General features: G+C 36.4%; 1 protein-coding gene across 1 annotated transcript in view; it reads left to right on the forward strand.

Annotated features, from left to right (window-relative positions):
- LOC121369670 (calcium-independent protein kinase C-like) overlaps positions 1-19,788 on the forward strand; it is a 51,685-nt gene extending 31,897 nt beyond the window's left edge. Inside the window, exons 6-16 of the mRNA XM_041494718.1 lie at positions 81-163; positions 1,878-2,007; positions 3,998-4,137; positions 9,151-9,223; positions 9,925-10,112; positions 10,748-10,921; positions 12,290-12,444; positions 12,804-12,942; positions 13,178-13,366; positions 14,087-14,236; positions 15,686-19,788. Of these exons, the coding sequence (XP_041350652.1) occupies positions 81-163; positions 1,878-2,007; positions 3,998-4,137; positions 9,151-9,223; positions 9,925-10,112; positions 10,748-10,921; positions 12,290-12,444; positions 12,804-12,942; positions 13,178-13,366; positions 14,087-14,236; positions 15,686-15,859 (1,595 nt within the window). The 3' untranslated portion in view covers positions 15,860-19,788. The remainder of the gene's footprint in view (positions 1-80; positions 164-1,877; positions 2,008-3,997; positions 4,138-9,150; positions 9,224-9,924; positions 10,113-10,747; positions 10,922-12,289; positions 12,445-12,803; positions 12,943-13,177; positions 13,367-14,086; positions 14,237-15,685) is intronic.
- The last annotated feature ends 734 nt before the right edge of the window (positions 19,789-20,522 follow it).

Below are 20,522 nucleotides of genomic sequence, written 5' to 3' on the forward strand. Positions count from 1 at the left end.
GAAAATCTGTTGGGTCCCAGTGGATGACAGTAGCAGTACTCTCAGCATGTTTGTTAATACAATGAATGGTTTAATTTCAGTGTGTACGTGTGTCGTTCACAAGCGATGCCATGAGCATGTTGTCACGAAATGTCCAGGATCGAAGGAAACACCAGCAGACGAGGTATGTTTTGGCATATATAGTACAGCAAGACATGTCAGTTTGTTTTTTAATTGGTGACACAACCCTGTACCATACATATTTCAGATATCGTACATGCATTTATTTTCTTGGGCTTAAATTTTCGTGGTTTTGCTCAGATACAAATTTTGTAGCGTCTTTTAATTCGTGGATTAAAAAGACACATGTAGTATCATAACTTTGTATTACATGTATGCATGTATAATATTTGTATTGTGTTATTAAATAAGTTGGCTGCATTAAGCCACGGGCGTAGGAATGTGCCAAAAAGTGTGGGTAGGTAATATATAAAAACTATCTCTGGTGCTAAAAAGTGTGGGGCACATGCTCCATTTCCTATGCTAGTGTAGTCCATGTATTACACGAAATTTGAATCACCACAAATAAAAGTGATTTCACAGTAACTGGTCAGTGTATAAAATTATGTCCATCTCACCTGATTCACTTCATTTGTTCTCTTGAGATTGTTTTGATATACTATTTGAAGTCATTGTTTGCCACAATTGAAAATACCGTATTGTTCCTATTTGTAGCTACCCTCTAATATAAGCGCCCCCTATGATCACGAGAAATGTATCATGAAACGGTACCCGTAAAATAGTAAAACTGGCTTACCTGACTGCCGACTTGCAATGATTATAATCAGTAAACAAATACAATCCAAGCAGGTGAAGCACTACGACACTAGTATGGGCGAACAGTATGTCACACATGTCGTTTATCAAATGTATGTCGCTGTTATCTCCACGCAGAATGAACGCACGACACTCCGTTAACGCTGTTCAAAACCGGAAGTACAAACATACCGGTAGGTATTTACACCGACACCGTAACACCGTTTAAAAAATGGGTAAATGATAACTTTAACTAAACTGCAAACTGGAGTCAAATGTCAACAATTTAACTTTCAACAAGAAAATGTCACTGGTGGAGTGACTCGGCGGCAAAGCTTTTGATGTCTCAGCGAGCCAGATGAATTGACAGTTTGATACGAGGATTTTTCACATGTATTACGAAACGTGTTCTAGCGCGCCCCCTTTGTGTTTTGCATCACGCCCGGGTGCTACAAATAGGAAAAATACGGTAGATGGTTCATTAAGGAACAAATTAGGTAAGGGATGTAACGAAACAGATGCTATCAAAATCTTCATTTCCGACAGATGGTTTGAGAGTATGATTATGGAAATAATTGCTGATCGTGATATTTGATACATATAAAAATAATTTTGGGGAAAAAACAAACAAAATCCAAAACATTTATCACAGTCTGGGCTTTAGATTGCCTGAAAGTCGAGGCGATAAACATTGTGCCTAAAATACATATGCTCGAAATAATCATGCCCAAATTAAGTACAAACGTGCTGACCTCAAAATATTTCACCTCAAAACCACAGAAATGTTAAGTTTTAATTATATTAAAATAACTTGAAATGCACTTCTGCATATTAACAACTCTACAGCAGCTGTTAATGACAGCACTGAACTAAAATGACCTTCCTGCACTCAGAAAAGACAAAAGTCCTCATTGTGCCCAAATTAGTGAGATTGAAAGCCCCAACAATATATAAGTACTAGTGAACTGATTCTGATTTTCATTTTAAAATCTTTTTCCTCTCAGTGTACATGTATTGCAGTTTAGTATTGCATTAAGGTTGACACTGAATATATATTTCTGTATCTCTTTTTCTTGTTTCAGGTTAGCGGAACGAGATTTAATATTAATGTTCCGCACCGGTTTAATGTCCATAACTACAAGCGACCAACGTTTTGTGACCATTGTGGATCTTTGCTTTATGGTCTTATCCGACAAGGTCTGCAGTGTGATGGTGAGTACCTAATAATAGGTAGCAGTATAGAAAGTAGCACTTCACTAGTAAACCAAGTACAGGGACAATATTTCAAAAACTTAGATACATAGATACATTCTATTGTTATATAACATTAGTGAAATATCTTAAAATATCAGTGAAATAAAAGTGTTATTACTCAGTGACGATAACACATTTTAGAGTGAGAATTTCACTATTTCACTGTAAAATGTGTTATCATCACTGTAGAAAGTGTTATCTTCACTGTAAGAAAGCCGGAACTATTTTGCTGCTAGCATTTTAAAAATAAAAGTAAATTGCCAAAAGTTATATAAATGAATAGAAAATGCCATGTTTTTTTGTCAAATATGATTTATATCTCATTGAGTGATTTTTGCAATCATATTATACTCATTGCGCAAGCACGACTTGTGAGATATGATTGCAAATTTCACTCATTGAGATATAAATTATGATTTTTACCTCTTATAGGTAACTGATTATGACCTTAAGTGCAAAAATAATTTATGCACTTACGGTGATCTTAGTGCTTGTGGCGTAGCGTGGGTTGCCAGCGCCCGGGGCAAGGCAAGTATTGCTCCCCCTAACCAATGGACCGTGAGCACTCCCAAGTCCCTTCCACCAGTCCAGAATTTTGAGCCCAGGGCAACCTCCCCGGTGGCCCCCGCCCACGCAACGCCATTGCTTAGTGCCAAGATTGCTTTGTGGGACGGGGACCTGGTGTCTAAAAACTACTTTAGAACATGTTTGGAATACACAGATTTGTGGAATATGTGAAAAAAGGTCTGATGATACTTAATTTTTCAACTTTGAATTAAAAAATTCCAACTAGTTCACCACATAACCAATTGATGGTTCATCTGAAAGTAGGATCTTTAAGCCCTATTTTTTCTTTCTGATCTACATTAGAGGTGAGATTCTACAGGAGTAGCTCTGGCATTTGCCAAATTACCCAATTACCCAGTTGCCAGTTTTAAAAATAATTGTCAAATTTTATTCTAAAGAAGTTTGTTTTTGTTTAACGACACCACTAGAGCACATTGATTTATTAATCAGCGACTATTGGATGTCAAACATATGGTCATTTTGTCACAGTCATAGAGATGAAACCCGCTACATTTTTCCATTAGTAGCAAGGGATCTTTTATATGCACCATCCCACAAACAGGATAGCACATACCATGTCCTTTGATATACCAGTCGCCGTGCACTTGCTCGAGTGAGAAATAGCCGAATAGGCCCACTGAAGATTGATTCTAGACTGTCCGTGAATCAAGCAAGCGTTTTCCCACTGGGCTACGTTCCACCCAATTTTATTCTAATTTGATATTTTTGTTAGAAAATAAGTGGATTTTGAGGGGTGGGTCGTAACTCCATGGTAAAGCCTTTTGTGTGGTCGGTCTAGGATCAGTCCTCGTTGGTGGGCCCATTGGACTATTTCTTGTTCTAGCCAATGCACCATGACTGATATATTGAAGGCCGTGGTATATGCTATTCTGTCTGTGGAATGGTGCATATAAAAGACACCTTGCTAATAATTGAAAACTGTAGCAGGTTTTCTCTCTAAGACTATATGTAGTATTTATATTTATGGTGTATATGAAGAATTTCATTGCAAAACGTGACAAACACCACTATACATACCCAATCCTAAAAATGTTTTATTCCAAACCACCATAAACACTACGCCAGTTTCTCTGCAATCTGCAATATATCCTCAGATAATCATATCACGTTTTGCTGAAAACTGAATTTGAACTTGTGTTTGTCTGTGTGTGAACAGTGTCTGAGTGGTGTTCACACAATGGTTTTTAATATGGCGTTTATTACGTTTTTTCCATTTAGTAGCTTTAGCTACATAATTATGTACTGTTGTCATCTGTTGAATTTGATTTGGTGGTATATACACCTTATATCCATTTGATTGGCTGCTGGGATGTTTAGAAACTTGAGTTATTAAACAAATATTCCTTTCTTTATCTTTCAGTTTGCAAGATGAACATCCACAAGAGATGTCAGACGAACGTTGCCAACAACTGCGGCATCAGCGACCGCATGAGGGACATGGCTCAGATCTTGGCCGACATCGGCATTTCTGGTGACAAGCTAAGAGGACGGCCGCGACAGGTGGGTGCTTCCAAGGTTTTATTCTCAATGGTTGAGATACTGCCGACCCGACCGGTTTGTCCTGGTCTTAACATTACTGTGGGTCATGAGATCTTCTTCCCTGCTTGGGTGGGACGGAGCCCAGTTGGTAAAGCATTCACTTGATGCGCGGTCGGTTTGGGATCGATCCCCGTCGGTGGACCCATTGGCTATTTCTCGTCCAGCCAGTGCTCCACAACTGGTGTAACAAAGGCCGTGGTATGTACTATCCTGCCTGTGGGATGGTGCATATAAAAGATCCCTTGCTGCTAATCGAAAGGAGTAGCCCATGAAGTGGCGACAGCAGCTTTCTTCTCTCAATATCTGTGTGGTCCGTAACCATATGTCTGACACCATATAACCATAAATAAAATGTGTTGAGTGTGTCGTTAAATAAAACATTTCCTTCCTTCTTCCCTGCTGTACCGTGAATTATTTTGTGTTTATACTTTATGATCATGTTTGGACCGACGGGTTTTGATTCAATCTGGCAGAATTTGTAGCTTACAGAACTGAATGACAGCAGGAATTTTAGCCATTTTCGACCCCTGCTTTTATTATTTGTTTTATACTATTTACTAAATACATTTCAGTTATGCAGTCATGTCACAAGATTTTTTTATTTTTTTAGATCTTTGACATTTTTTAGTTCTAGATTTACAGAGAACATTTTATTCATTCGTGTTTCAGAGTCCCATTACAAAATTCTAAAATATTAAATAGTAGCTGCTAATCAATTTTCAAACTGATCCCACTGGTGATGGTCGTGATTATAGAAATTTATTTGACTACATTTATATGTATGTGTGAAATACAGAACTGCTATAATTTCTTTATAATAATGTTCATAAACCGAATTTTTAATTAATTAATCTATTTATTATTAAAACATGTTTATCCCACTGCCCCCTTTACTTTCTCGCCTTTGACTTCCATCTCATTTCTTCCCAATCTGGCAGCTCCTATCTTTCAACTTGTTTCACTGTCCACCTCCATATCCCAATCCTTGTCTCGCCAACCTGCGACAGGTGCAAAATTGTCTCTTGTGGCTCTCCATGCCACACAACTCCGTTTTCTTCAGCTTTTAGCTGCACCACATAATACTTAGTGTAAAATTGCATTCATGTACTATGCCTACAAGCAATGGATAACCATGTGAAACTGGGCACAAATTTTAATAATAATGTGTTTCATGTATATAAATATTTTCCAAGCATTATTTCTTGATGCATTGAAACTGTTTATAATGACAGCTCCTTTATAATGCATTGTATTCTTTATTCCAGCCTGCAATCAGTGAATCTCCCAACAGCATTATTTCTTGATGCATTGAACCTGTTTATAATGACAGCTCCTTTATAATGCATTGTATTCTTTATTCCAGCCTGCAATCAGTGAATCTCCCAACAGCATTATTTCTTGATGCATTGAAACTTTATAATGACAGCTCCTTTATAATGCATTGTATTCTTTATTCCAGCCTGCAATCAGTGAATCTCCCAACAGCATTATTTCTTGATGCATTCAAACTGTTTATAATGACAGCTCCTTTATAATGCATTGTATTCTTTATTTCAGCCTGCAATCAGTGAATCTCCCAACAGCATTATTTCTTGATGCATTGAAACTGTTTATAATGACAGCTCCTTTATAATGCATTGCATTCTTTATTTCAGCCTGCAATCAGTGAATCTCCCAACAGCATTATTTCTTGATGCATTGAAACTGTTTATAATGACAGCTCCTTTATAATGCATTGCATTCTTTATTTCAGCCTGCAATCAGTGAATCTCCCAACAGCATTATTTCTTGATGCATTGAAACTTTATAATGACAGCTCCTTTATAATGCATTGTATTCTTTATTCCAGCCTGCAATCAGTGAATCTCCCAACAGCATTATTTCTTGATGCATTGAAACTGTTTATAATGACAGCTCCTTTATAATGCATTGCATTCTTTATTTCAGCCTGCAATCAGTGAATCTCCCAACAGCATTATTTCTTGATGCACTGAACCTGTTTATAATGACAGCTCCTTTATAATGCATTGTATTCTTTATTTCAGCCTGCAATCAGTGAATCTCCCAACAGCATTATTTCTTGATGCATTGAAACTTTATAATGACAGCTCCTTTATAATGCATTGTATTCTTTATTCCAGCCTGCAATCAGTGAATCTCCCAACAGCATTATTTCTTGATGCATTGAAACTGTTTATAATGACAGCTCCTTTATAATGCATTGTATTCTTTATTCCAGCCTGCAATCAGTGAATCTCCCAACAGCATTATTTCTTGATGCATTGAAACTGTTTATAATGACAGCTCCTTTATAATGCATTGCATTCTTTATTTCAGCCTGCAATCAGTGAATCTCCCAACAGCATTATTTCTTGATGCATTGAAACTGTTTATAATGACAGCTCCTTTATAATGCATTGTATTCTTTATTTCAGCCTGCAATCAGTGAATCTCCCAACAGCATTATTTCTTGATGCATTGAAACTTTATAATGACAGCTCCTTTATAATGCATTGTATTCTTTATTTCAGCCTGCAATCAGTGAATCTCCCAACAGCATTATTTCTTGATGCATTGAACCTGTTTATAATGACAGCTCCTTTATAATGCATTGTATTCTTTATTTCAGCCTGCAATCAGTGAATCTCCCAACAGCATTATTTCTTGATGCATTGAACCTGTTTATAATGACAGCTCCTTTATAATGCATTGTATTCTTTATTTCAGCCTGCAATCAGTGAATCTCCCAACAGCATTATTTCTTGATGCATTGAAACTGTTTATAATGACAGCTCCTTTATAATGCATTGCATTCTTTATTTCAGCCTGCAATCAGTGAATCTCCCAACAGCATTATTTCTTGATGCATTGAACCTGTTTATAATGACAGCTCCTTTATAATGCATTGCATTCTTTATTTCAGCCTGCAATCAGTGAATCTCCCAACAGCATTATTTCTTGATGCATTGAACCTGTTTATAATGACAGCTCCTTTATAATGCATTGTATTCTTTATTTCAGCCTGCAATCAGTGAATCTCCCAACAGCATTATTTCTTGATGCATTGAAACTGTTTATAATGACAGCTCCTTTATAATGCATTGTATTCTTTATTTCAGCCTGCAATCAGTGAATCTCCCAACAGCATTATTTCTTGATGCATTGAAACTGTTTATAATGACAGCTCCTTTATAATGCATTGTATTCTTTATTCCAGCCTGCAATCAGTGAATCTCCCAACAGCATTATTTCTTGATGCATTGAAACTGTTTATAATGACAGCTCCTTTATAATGCATTGTATTCTTTATTTCAGCCTGCAATCAGTGAATCTCCCAACAGCATTATTTCTTGATGCATTGAAACTGTTTATAATGACAGCTCCTTTATAATGCATTGCATTCTTTATTTCAGCCTGCAATCAGTGAATCTCCCAACAGCATTATTTCTTGATGCATTGAACCTGTTTATAATGACAGCTCCTTTATAATGCATTGCATTCTTTATTTCAGCCTGCAATCAGTGAATCTCCCAACAGCATTATTTCTTGATGCATTGAACCTGTTTATAATGACAGCTCCTTTATAATGCATTGTATTCTTTATTTCAGCCTGCAATCAGTGAATCTCCCAACAGCATTATTTCTTGATGCATTGAAACTGTTTATAATGACAGCTCCTTTATAATGCATTGTATTCTTATTTCAGCCTGCAATCAGTGAATCTCCCAACAGCATTATTTCTTGATGCATTGAAACTGTTTATAATGACAGCTCCTTTATAATGCATTGCATTCTTTATTTCAGCCTGCAATCAGTGAATCTCCCAACAGCATTATTTCTTGATGCATTGAAACTTTATAATGACAGCTCCTTTATAATGCATTGTATTCTTTATTCCAGCCTGCAATCAGTGAATCTCCCAACAGCATTATTTCTTGATGCATTGAAACTGTTTATAATGACAGCTCCTTTATAATGCATTGCATTCTTTATTTCAGCCTGCAATCAGTGAATCTCCCAACAGCATTATTTCTTGATGCATTGAAACTTTATAATGACAGCTCCTTTATAATGCATTGTATTCTTTATTCCAGCCTGCAATCAGTGAATCTCCCAACAGCATTATTTCTTGATGCATTGAAACTGTTTATAATGACAGCTCCTTTATAATGCATTGTATTCTTTATTTCAGCCTGCAATCAGTGAATCTCCCAACAGCATTATTTCTTGATGCATTGAAACTGTTTATAATGACAGCTCCTTTATAATGCATTGCATTCTTTATTTCAGCCTGCAATCAGTGAATCTCCCAACAGCATTATTTCTTGATGCATTGAAACTTTATAATGACAGCTCCTTTATAATGCATTGTATTCTTTATTCCAGCCTGCAATCAGTGAATCTCCCAACAGCATTATTTCTTGATGCATTGAAACTGTTTATAATGACAGCTCCTTTATAATGCATTGCATTCTTTATTTCAGCCTGCAATCAGTGAATCTCCCAACAGCATTATTTCTTGATGCACTGAAACTGTTTATAATGACAGCTCCTTTATAATGCATTGCATTCTTTATTCCAGCCTGCAATCAGTGAATCTCCCAACAGCATTATTTCTTGATGCATTGAAACTGTTTATAATGACAGCTCCTTTATAATGCATTGCATTCTTTATTCCAGCCTGCAATCAGTGAATCTCCCAACAGCATTATTTCTTGATGCACTGAACCTGTTTATAATGACAGCTCCTTTATAATGCATTGTATTCTTTATTTCAGCCTGCAATCAGTGAATTTCCCAACAGCATTATTTCTTGATGCACTGAACCTGTTTATAATGACAGCTCCTTTATAATGCATTGTATTCTTTATTTCAGCCTGCAATCAGTGAATCTCCCAACAGCATTATTTCTTGATGCATTCAAACTGTTTATAATGACAGCTCCTTTATAATGCATTGTATTCTTTATTCCAGCCTGCAATCAGTGAATCTCCCAACAGGAGTGCCACCGGAAGATCATATTCATCTCCTATACCTGTGATACCAGGTAAGCTAAATGTTTATCAGTATAATTACTGGGTGATGGGGATGTAGGGGGTATTGCAAGGAATTTGCCATGACATTTTAAAATATGTCACTTTGCTTTGAAAAATGCTCAAATCAATGGAAATGAGGAGTTGTCACTGCCCCCCCCCCCCCCCCCCCCCCCCCTGACAGTCCATCTTATAGACTTGTGTCTTGATGTCCTGTGAAATATTTGTACAGGTATCGGCACTTTGGAGGCTTTCATGCATTTTATTCCTACAGAATCGTGTGTGTGTGTGCATGTGCACGTGCACAGGTTTCTGCCAGAGGGTATGACACCATACCCATTTTTTTGGCAGATTTATTTTAGTTAACCTTTTGACAAAATTAATTACTTTTATCATTACTGTGTGATTTTTTTAACTCTAACCTTAAACTTAACCCATTTTCGTTTTGGAGGAGGCCCCCTGTTGACTGTGGTTGCATTCAATTTCATAGCGCCATACCCAAACATTTCTTTCTGGCAGAAACACTGGTGTGCATTTAAAATTGCATTCATCAGATTGCATGCTATTTCTTGCTGTTCTATAAAAAATGTTTTTTTAAATTGTGGAAACAGTTTAGAATGTTTTGTTTTTGTCACCAAAAAATCTGGTGTATGCAAATACAAGAAACTGACACAGGCCTACATGATGTTTATATTGGTTATTTTCCCATTTTCAGATGAAAACAATGAGGGTGGTCTAGATGCAAGTAACATGTTCATGGGAGACACGTTGATGCCATCAACTAACGACCACTCAGGTTCCCGCACGCGCAGCCCGTCGCAGGACCGCGGCCGCTCAAAAGATCGCTATCATCTAACCGACTTCACCTTCATCAAAGTATTAGGGAAAGGAAGTTTTGGAAAGGTAAAATCTTCATTTCTGTTGTACAAGATCAATACACAGATTTATAGGATATTAAATGAGCTTCTATTTGTTATCAACATGATATGAAATGGTAGCGAGTTTAATATTGTATTTATTGCCCATATTCGATGTCATTTTATATCACTGAAATCATTTGATTAATGTTCCGAAAAGGTCAAAGTGTGTCAATTGTATGACAATGTCTTATGATGTCGAGGTGTTGGGTCCCACTTTATGTTCTGGTGGGACATAACACTTTGATATGGGTAATAACATGTTTTATGATTTTTTTAATATATATTTCTACCTTTAAGTTAATTGTTTTCCATCAATATATTATTTAGAAGCTCGGGGTTTATGATTTACCATATATCTTCAAACATTTCCCTTCCCATCACAATATTATTTAATAGCTGGTTTGGGGTTATGAATTATAAGAGATATAGTACTAAATATGCTAATGGCAGATTAGTAATTGTTATGTATGTTATAGTTTCTTTTACACAATTTTTTTTTTTTTAAATATTGTTTTGGTGTATTGCCGATGAGTAGATAATGCATAAAACCTTTTTGAAGTACCTTTAATAATAAAGGTGAATTGTGGTAACTGTAGTTGATTTGTTCTCCACTTCCAGGTGATGCTAGCTGAGTGTAAAGGTCACGATGAGGTGTATGCGGTGAAGGTTTTAAAGAAGGATGTTATATTGCAAGATGACGATGTCGAATGCACCATGACCGAGAAACGGATTCTGGCGCTGTCGGCCAAGCATCCTTTCCTGACAGCACTTCACTCCAGTTTCCAGACAAAGGTAATTTAGACAGTCCATTGTTTAGCAGTGGAAAAGTGCTTGTCTGCGGGTACAATCACATAAATCCCCCTTTACCTTTTTTTGATATCTCATCCAAAGTAGGGGTGAGACATAGCCCCGTGGTAAAGCACTCGCTTGATGCACAATCAGTTTGGGATCGATACCTGTCAGTAAGCCCATTGGGCTATTTCTCGTTCCAGCCAGTGGTAAAGCACTCGCTTGATGCACGGTCAGTTTGGTATCGATACCTGTCAGTAAGCCCATTGGGCTGTTTCTTGCTCCAGCCAGTGGTAAAGCACTCGCTTGATGCGCGGACGGTTTGGGATCGATACCTGTCAGTAAGCCCATTGGGCTATTTCTCGTTCCAGCCAGTGGTAAAGCACTCGCTTGATGCACGGTCGGTTTGGGATCGATACCTGCCAGTAAGCCCATTGGGCTATTTCTCGTTCCAGCCAGTGGTAAAGCACTCGCTTGATGCATGGTCAGTTTGGGATCGATATCTGCCAGTAAGCCCATTGGGCTATTTCTCGTTCCAGCCAGTGGTAAAGCACTCGCTTGATGTGTGGACGGTTTGGGATCGATACCTGTCAGTAAGCCCATTGGGCTATTTCTCGTTTCAGCCAGTGCACCACGATTGGTACACAAAGGCTGTCCTGTCTTAGGGATGGTGCATATAAAAGATCCCTTGCTGCTAATCGAAAAGAGTAGCCCATGACAGCGGGTTTCCTCCCTCAATATCTGTGTGGTCCTTAACCATATGTCCGACGCCATATAACCATCATTATAATGTGTTGAGTGCGTCATTAAATAAACTATTTCCTTCCTTCCTATCCAAAGTGGGGAAGGACGTGGCCCAATGTTTAAGTGTTCACCTGATGCATGGTTGGTCTAGGATTGATCCTTGTTGGCGGGCCCCATTTGGCTATTTCTTGTTCAAACCAGTGCTCAACAACTGGTGTAATAAGGGCTGTGGTATGTACTATCTTGATCCTTTGCTGCTAATCAGAAAGAGTAGCCAATTATGTGGTGGCAGAAGGTTTTCTCTATCATTATCTGTGTGCTCCTTAACCATGTCAAATGTCCGATGCCAAAAAAAAAAAAAAAAAAAGTATCTAAATTTTTTAAATTTAATAAAATTTCTGAAATTCTAAATTTCCAAAGTAACTAATAGTTTGTGAAGACAGAGCCTGAAAATTATTATACTGAGTTTCAGAACTATCCAATCAAAACTCTAGAAGATAGATTTAAAAATTTTAAATGTTAAATTTCTGTTTTCATACAGGTCTTTACCTCATTATAATATACATACAGTGCAATTAAGAGAAATATTGAGTTCTGTTTCTGTATGTATCTATAATTGTCTTTTAGGAGAGACTTTTCTTTGTGATGGAGTACGTGAATGGAGGAGATTTGATGTTCCAAATCCAAAGAGCTCGCAAGTTTGACGAACCGAGGGCACGATTTTATGCTGCTGAGGTGACACTAGCCCTCATGTTCCTCCATCGACATGGCATAATCTATAGGTATGTCTTTACTTGTGGATGTAACAATAGCTCACCATAGCAGGGGACATTATTTCAAAATCTTAGTTAACTGGAAGTCTTCTTGAACCTTTAAAATTGTGTCAGTGGAAGGCGATTTCATGCTGATAATCTTTAAAATCATGGTGTTCACTTGAGATGGACAACTGTGTTTAAACATTAAGTCAGAAATAGTATTAGCTATCCATGTAATTTCAAAATGTTTTATGGTCAAAAATGGATCTGTCACATTGATGGATAATTGGACACCCTTGTCCCCTATTAGATACACCACTGACACTTATAACAACATTATAACAACAAACTTTCATCTTTCATCCTTGTCTCTATTTTGTTTGCAGGGATTTGAAGCTAGACAATATTTTGCTGGACGCAGAAGGCCACTGTAAGATTGCTGACTTCGGTATGTGTAAGGAGGGCATGGTTGATGGAAAGACGACCCAGACGTTCTGCGGAACGCCCGACTACATTGCTCCAGAGGTAATCACACTGGACAGTGGTTCTCATTTCAACTTGATGGTGGGACGTAGCCCTGTGGTAAAGTGCTCTCTTGATGCGCGATTGTGATATGTTAATACTGCATGGTTTCTGAAAAATTAATGTTCCCACAACTTAAGTTAAAAAAAAATTCATTGATAATATTAAAGCTCATTTGTAGTTGACCATTTGTGGCCATTAAAATGCTTGTTTTACTAACATAAATGTTGTTTGTCAGATCCTACAAGAACTGGAGTATGATGCGTCGGTGGACTGGTGGGCGCTGGGAGTGCTCATGTACGAGATGATGGCCGGGCAGCCGCCGTTTGAGGCCGACAATGAAGACGACCTTTTCGAATCAATACTGCATGATGATGTTCTCTATCCGGTTTGGCTTAGCAAAGAGGCTGTAGCAATATTAAAAGGGGTAAGATCATTTCTCTTCCAGCAAATCAAGGCGAATCCACCTTTTGTCATAGTTGAATTTGGGGTACTGTTAATGTCTTATTACTTTGCCCAGATTATGAATAGAGTAAATTAGTAAAAAATCACATAATTTCAAAATAAGATTAAAGAGAATGATAATTTAAAGTCTTTTAACAAACTACTCTAAAGTTTCAAATGTAAATTTATTAATAACAGAGGTGAAATTTTGTTAACACCGGTTGACCTACAAGTAGTCAGCCTTCACCTTCTTCTTTATGTTGGTGCATTTTTTTCCCAATAGTTTTGATTCTGTTAAATTGCAGTTAATATATTGGCATTTGGTATGTGAATTAGGAGTTTATTGAGGAGGGTAATTTCTATCTGTATATGTTCCACCAATGTTTAGATAGGCAATCAATATTTTTTTGCAGTATATTTGTAGTGAAGTCATTTTTTTCATAAACTTTATACTTCATTATCATGTTTGCTCCAGCAGCTTTTAATTTGATCTACAAGATTTTGTAGCTTGCCTTTCAGGCCAATTTCGACCCCTGCCTTAGGGAATGTTTTATTTAACGATGCACTCAACACATTTTATTTACATCAGATACCCCTTCCTTAGATGTGTTGAACCACTGGCAGTTGCCTAATTTACTGCCCTTTAAAGTCAACATTATGCATATTCTGAAATAATAATCCCTACTTATTTCTGGTTTTACAGTTCATGACAAAGAACCCGGCAAAGCGACTTGGCTGTGTTAAATCCCACGGTGGTGAGAAGGCAATTCTTGTGCACCCGTTTTTTCACGAGAAGATCGACTGGGAAGCCCTAGAACAGAAAAAAGTCAAACCACCATTTAAACCAAAAATTGTGAGTCTTGTAGTTGTTATTAACTGAGAACCAGTATTCCTGTGATAATGAAAGTTAACACTAAAGCTTTGATTTTGAGTATATTTATAAACATTATTTAGCCATTTAGAATGTATAGGATATTAAACAAGCTTTTGTTTTGTATCATGTTTATGTCCCGAGTGAAATCATTTTCAATTATCGCAAGCTTTAGTGAGTGACAGTGAAAATTATTTCATGAGGGGCATAAACATGATACGAAATGGTAGAGAGTTTAATGTCCTATTTACTACCCATAATCGATCTTAATTTAAATAACTCAACTTGTTTAGTTGATGTTCCTGTAACGTTTTAGTGCACTAATCAATGATGTCATCGTGTGATGTTAAAGTGTTATGTCCGACTTGGCATTCTGGTAGGATGTGTCACTTTGATATATAGCAAGATATTTTTAACCATACGGGTAATAAAGAACATTTACCATTTTAATGCATTTTATATTTATACTGAACAACAAAAGAAAAGTAAATGTTTGATATTAATCTAGTTTTAAATTATTCATTTTGAACTAAGCTAGATCCCGTGCATGCCAATGGCTTAACCACTGTACAATTGACCATGGTATGTGCTGTTCAGGGGCCTAGCTTCCATATACGCAGGTACGCAGCTGCGTACCACCTGAGATTCCAAATATATTTTTGTAATTAAAATATATGATGTAAATGCGTGTATGTGTATGCGTTTTATTCCATTGCCGAAAAAGTCTACATACCACCTGAAAATCCCAAGCTAGGTCCTTGCTTTTCTCTTATGTGCATAGAAGAAAGTCCCTTGCTGATCATGAAGAAATGTTGCAAGCTTTCTCTGAAGACTGTGTCAGAATTATACAAATGTTTGATATGCATTAGCCAATGATTGATTAATCAGTGCTGTAGTGGTGTCTTTATCAAACACATGATATAGCCTTGAGGGTGGGTTTCTGTGCTATAGACCTTCCCACAGGGAACACCTTTTTTTCATACTATGGAATTCACTGCAAGTTAGTTATTTCAGAGCCAATTGTTTTCTAAATTGCCCACCAAAATAGTGTTTTATTTGTTATTTTCAAAAGACTTTTACTTTTCTTTTTACATCAAACCAAACTGAAATTATTTACCAAAAAAATCATTTTTGTAGGAGGATGGGATGAACTATAGATCCCACACACACCAGTGGCTTAATCACTATACCATTGACCATTGTATGTGCTGTTCAGTCTATGGGAAAGTGCATATAAAAATAAAAATCCTTTTCTGATAATAGAGAAATGTAGCAAGGTTCCTCTGAAGACATTGTATTAGAATTATAAAAATGTATGATATCCAGTGGCCGATGATTTACTATTAAACATTTAGCCTTGAGGGTGTTTTCCTTTACTAGTTGATGATCATAATCCCAACTTTCTTTGCCTTCTTTTTTCTTTTCTTCTAGAAATCAAAGACTGATGCCAACAACTTTGACAAAGACTTCACGTCAGAAGAGCCCGTACTGACCCCCATGGATCCTTCGATACTTAAATCAATAAACCAAGAAGAGTTTCGCGGATTCTCGTTCATGAACCCAGACTATGGCAAACTTGACTTTGAGTCTGTCGTCTTACACTGACCTTGGCACACTAGGCAACCTCAGTGTATATTCCATGTTAACTCTTTCACTGCTATCGGCATCCTCGTCCAGGAGGCCATAGGCCGGCAACCACATGTAAAAAAAATAAAATAAAAATAAAAAAAATGTGAAAAATTAAATATCAGCAAAACCACCAGATGTTGATATGGGTTACCATGTCAACAGGAATTGATGGGTGCTCAAAAGCAGAATGGAATACTCTAGGCTTCTACAGCTGTCGACTGAAACATGTCTGCCCTCTTTGCTGTTGGTCTCTCCTCTAATTTGAAATGTGGTGGCAAAGTTCTGGGAGGGGAAATTTCGATCCTTTTTGGCATCTTTTATTTTTTTGTTTGTTCACAGAGCTTTGCATTGTGTGTGTGCGTATATGTGAAAAAGTATGGTTGAGAATTCTCTGTTTCAAATGAAGAATGTTAAAACCAAGGAAAGAAAAACAAATTGCAAGAGGCCAAGAAAGAAGACCTGAGCATAGAAGAGGTACAGTGATGCTCCTTGGTTTTGTGGAGGAAATCAAACAGCTGATACTGAGACGTAGTGCAATGCTGCCTTGGTTCTCTGGAGGAAATGGTTGACAACCAATATCGAGAAGAGGAAGCGCGATGCTCCCTGGTTCTATGGAGGAAGTAAAGAGACCGATATTGTGTGGTTGGTTGTGCCAGTTATATTGTGATAGCTCGTGCATATATAATTATGTTATACTACCTAATGACATGATTCGAGTTTGTGATAGCCATTATGTTCGACAGTCAGGTTTCTCATCTTCAACAGTTGTGTCTCCATGGAAACAGTCCCATCTAGTGTTGCTGACAGAGAGATGATCTCCAATCGTAACGCTCATTGTTATGCAGTTCAGCAATGTCTACTGGTATTTTGGCTTGAATGTCTGTATCTCATTAATATATTATTTATTGTGGTAAGAACGATAGAAATAATGATCTACATGCCATTATTCAGTCAGGTAATATATATATATATATATGTCTTATCTCATAACATATTGTTAGTGTATTATTGATGATAACAAAGGGGTTAAACCCTCTAAAAGTGCTAAAATTATATCTACTTATGGGCTGGCACAAAAGGGAGCTAACTCTGCATAATTTAGTTTGTTTTTTTAAATTGTGGGTGTGAAAGATGGGGGTGTAAAAGCTGTGGGTTTGACACTGCTTGTTGCTGTGTATAAGTATAATATGTAGTTAATAGGTTTTGTAATTGTAAACAGATCAATTACAGGAATTTACATTATACCAGACCTTGAAATTCATATCTTGTAACAGCAATTTAATGCAGATAATAACAAAGTAAATATCCAGTATCCAATAAAAATTTTGCAACAGCTTTTTGCAGTGGCATTTGTTGATTACTCTCGCAAATTTTGAGAGCTACAATACAAATGACTTATTTACAGTAAATGTGTATGCTGTTGATCAATATAATGTAAAAAAAGAAGAAATACACAGAGTGACTAACATTTTAAATTGTTTACTTACTAGTATTTACTAGTATATATATATATATATATATATATACCACAACATACATGCCAGCTGATAAACGCAAAAGTCCATCTGATTCGGGTACTTCAGAGTGTAATAAATTTAATATATACTTTCCCTTTATGATTTTAGTTATGGAAAGGTCTATTCCAGTTGTGTTACTATAAGAATTCATTTTATCATTTTAATGCATTTGTGCATTGATGATCTGTTTAAATATTGTACGGTCAAAAAAGGCAATATTGAATGAGTTGACAAATTGGTAGTAGAATATTTGTCTTAAAGTTATGTTACTATACGTGTATATTATATATGTTAATTTGGTTTTAGTAAAAACGAAAAGTGCTATTAGGTAGATTAATGCTTCATGATATTTTATTTTTACTGTTAAAACAAGGTAACCAAGACACTTCATCTCTTGTCATCTAGTTTCTTGTCATTTGTATTTTGACAAATTAATAGGTATTAAGTTCCCTCAGCCTGTTTCTTTTCCTGTTCACTGTTATTAATTATTGAGTGAACTACAAGCTTTATTTGTAAGGTTTAAGAGCTGCAATCGAGACCCTAAATTCAACAAGAGTTGTTTAAACTATTATACAGCAAACTGAACTTACTCTCGAAAAGTGATGCCATGCTATATGATTGCCATATACTAGAATAGCTGACTGCATATCAAGTGATGAAATTGTAATGTTTGTCATAATATTGTCACAATTGGCTATTCTCCTATGAAGCACTCATGTCTTGTGGTGTCGCCTTAACTGATTATTTTGAGAAATACAATTTACACTGTGACATTTTGATGAGTGTGATTTTTCAAGCTCCTGAATTTAAAAAAAAGAAAAAGAGTGAACTACCGTATAAATTAATTGTACATATATCAATACAATTTGTAATTTCAGAGTTTTCAAAATGTGTTTTCAATGGTTGCATGAGTTACATATAACTGTTTGAACAATTGAGATTATTTGTCAAACCAGTTCACATGTAACCTGATTTTTAAGTCACAGGTCAACATATTCATTCCATGCTGGGGGGTTTTCACAACAAAAAAGAAAAACTTATTTACCAGTCTTGATATTATTATTTTAGCATTATACACAGAGTTAAATAAAGGGACTGTCTTGATGATGTAGCCATTGTAATGTGTTGGACTAAAATTAATACAGCCTTTTTAATTATTAAAATTACAATATACATGTACCTACCACATTGCTTATGGTTTGAAAACTGATGGTGAGTGAAACACTGCTCTCTTAAAATTATGTAGCAGAGCTCTCTGTGTTAAATTCATAGTAATTTTGAGTCAAATAACTTACAATATCAGTATGTACCATAATGAGGTGGGCAATGTTTCGCCCTCTTGAAATTAATTGTGTGCGAATGCCTACATTTGTACATCAAACAATATGCCTGTTATTTTTACTTAGAATGTATAACCAGGGGACAGTATTTCAAAATCTTAGGTAACCGGAAGTCAGTTCATGTGAGTTTTACTTAGATAACCGATTGTTCAGTTACGTGAAGATAGTTCTCGTAACCGATGAGTTAGGCCTACCTAATCCTAAAACTATGGTTCTGTGCTACATACCTGACAAAATTTGAAGTAATTGGGTTAAAAGGAGTCTTCTGGCCTGGGCCCCATTCCACAAAGCGATGTTAGCCCTAAGATCACCTTAAGTGCATAGCTACCTTATGCACTAAGTTGATCTTGGTGCTAAGATCGCTTCGTGGAACGGGGCCATGGTGCTTATAAAACTTTTAGAGTCTAGACTCATTAGAGTCTTGAGTCTGAGAGACTAATGTCATGACAACGCCATACAAATTGTATGTGTGTGACATCATTAGAGAGTTTTATAATCACGGGCCCAGATGTTACATACATGTATATTTATCAATATAATGCTTTATATTTGAACATTTTTAATAGCTTTTATTACCAAGGTATGTTACATATACATGTTGGTATTGGTTAGTCCTCTGTCCATTTTTATGGCTACAAACTCAAGATAGTCTCTTTAATTAATGTTACGCAAATTAGGGCAAGTTTCATTGACTCATCAGTGCCATATACATTTATATGTATGTTGCTTTCTCAGCAAGAATAAAAAAATTTACAGGCATAATCATTTATATATACCAAACTCCATTGCAAACACATCAGTCAGATTTGTAGTTGTTAAAAGAATATGAGAAAAGAACATTTAATTGATTACATTGTATGCGTAACTAGATTAATTTTGGTAGACCACAAATAAGCTAAACATTGTATACAAGTTTTAGAGTTACTGCAGGGGACAATATTTCAAGGGGGCGAGATGTAGCCCAGTGGTAAGGCGTTTGCTTGATGCACAGCCGGTTTGGGATTGATCCCCGTCAGTGAGCCCATTGGGCTATTTCTCACTGGCTGTGCATGACTGGTACATCAAAGGCCGTGGTATGTGCTGTCCTGTCTCTGGGATGGTGCATATAAAAGATCTCTTGCTGCTAATTGAAAAGAGTAGCCCATGAAGTGGCGACAGTGCGTTTCCTCTCTCAATATCTGTGTGGTCCTTAACCATATGTGCGACATCACATAACCGTAAATAAAATGTGTTGAGTGTGTCATTAAATAAAACATTTCCTTCTTCCTTCCTTCAATATTTCAAAATCTTAGATAACTGGAAATCAGTGCACATGAGTCTTACTTACGTAACCGATTGTTAGTTCTCGTAACTGATTGTTAGTTCTCGTAACTGATAATTTAGGTCTACCTAATCCTAAAGCACTTGAATTAAGGTTCTGTGGTACATTGATGATTCTAATGTATTTAAAAACAAACTGATTTTCACTATCATTACTGATATATGGTACTTTTAATTTTAGAATGTAATTGTTCATGACATAACTGATTGGCGGTTGTCATGATTTTAAAGTTGTGTAACCAACACGCGAACAAAACAACGGTTCCCGTGAAATATTGTGCCCTGTACTGTGTGTTTTACAGCAACCTCACACATGTAATAACAACTGAAATTTGGGTGGCGTGTTTTCAGTGGAGATCAGTATACATGTATTTATAACTGTTATGTGTAATTGTTAAATTAAAATTGACAAATCGTACAAAAATTCAAATTGTTGTTACCAGTATTTTATAAAACATTTGC

The sequence above is a fragment of the Gigantopelta aegis genome, chromosome 4 (genome assembly GCF_016097555.1).
Source record: "Gigantopelta aegis isolate Gae_Host chromosome 4, Gae_host_genome, whole genome shotgun sequence".
Lineage (NCBI taxonomy): Eukaryota > Metazoa > Mollusca > Gastropoda > Neomphalida > Peltospiridae > Gigantopelta > Gigantopelta aegis.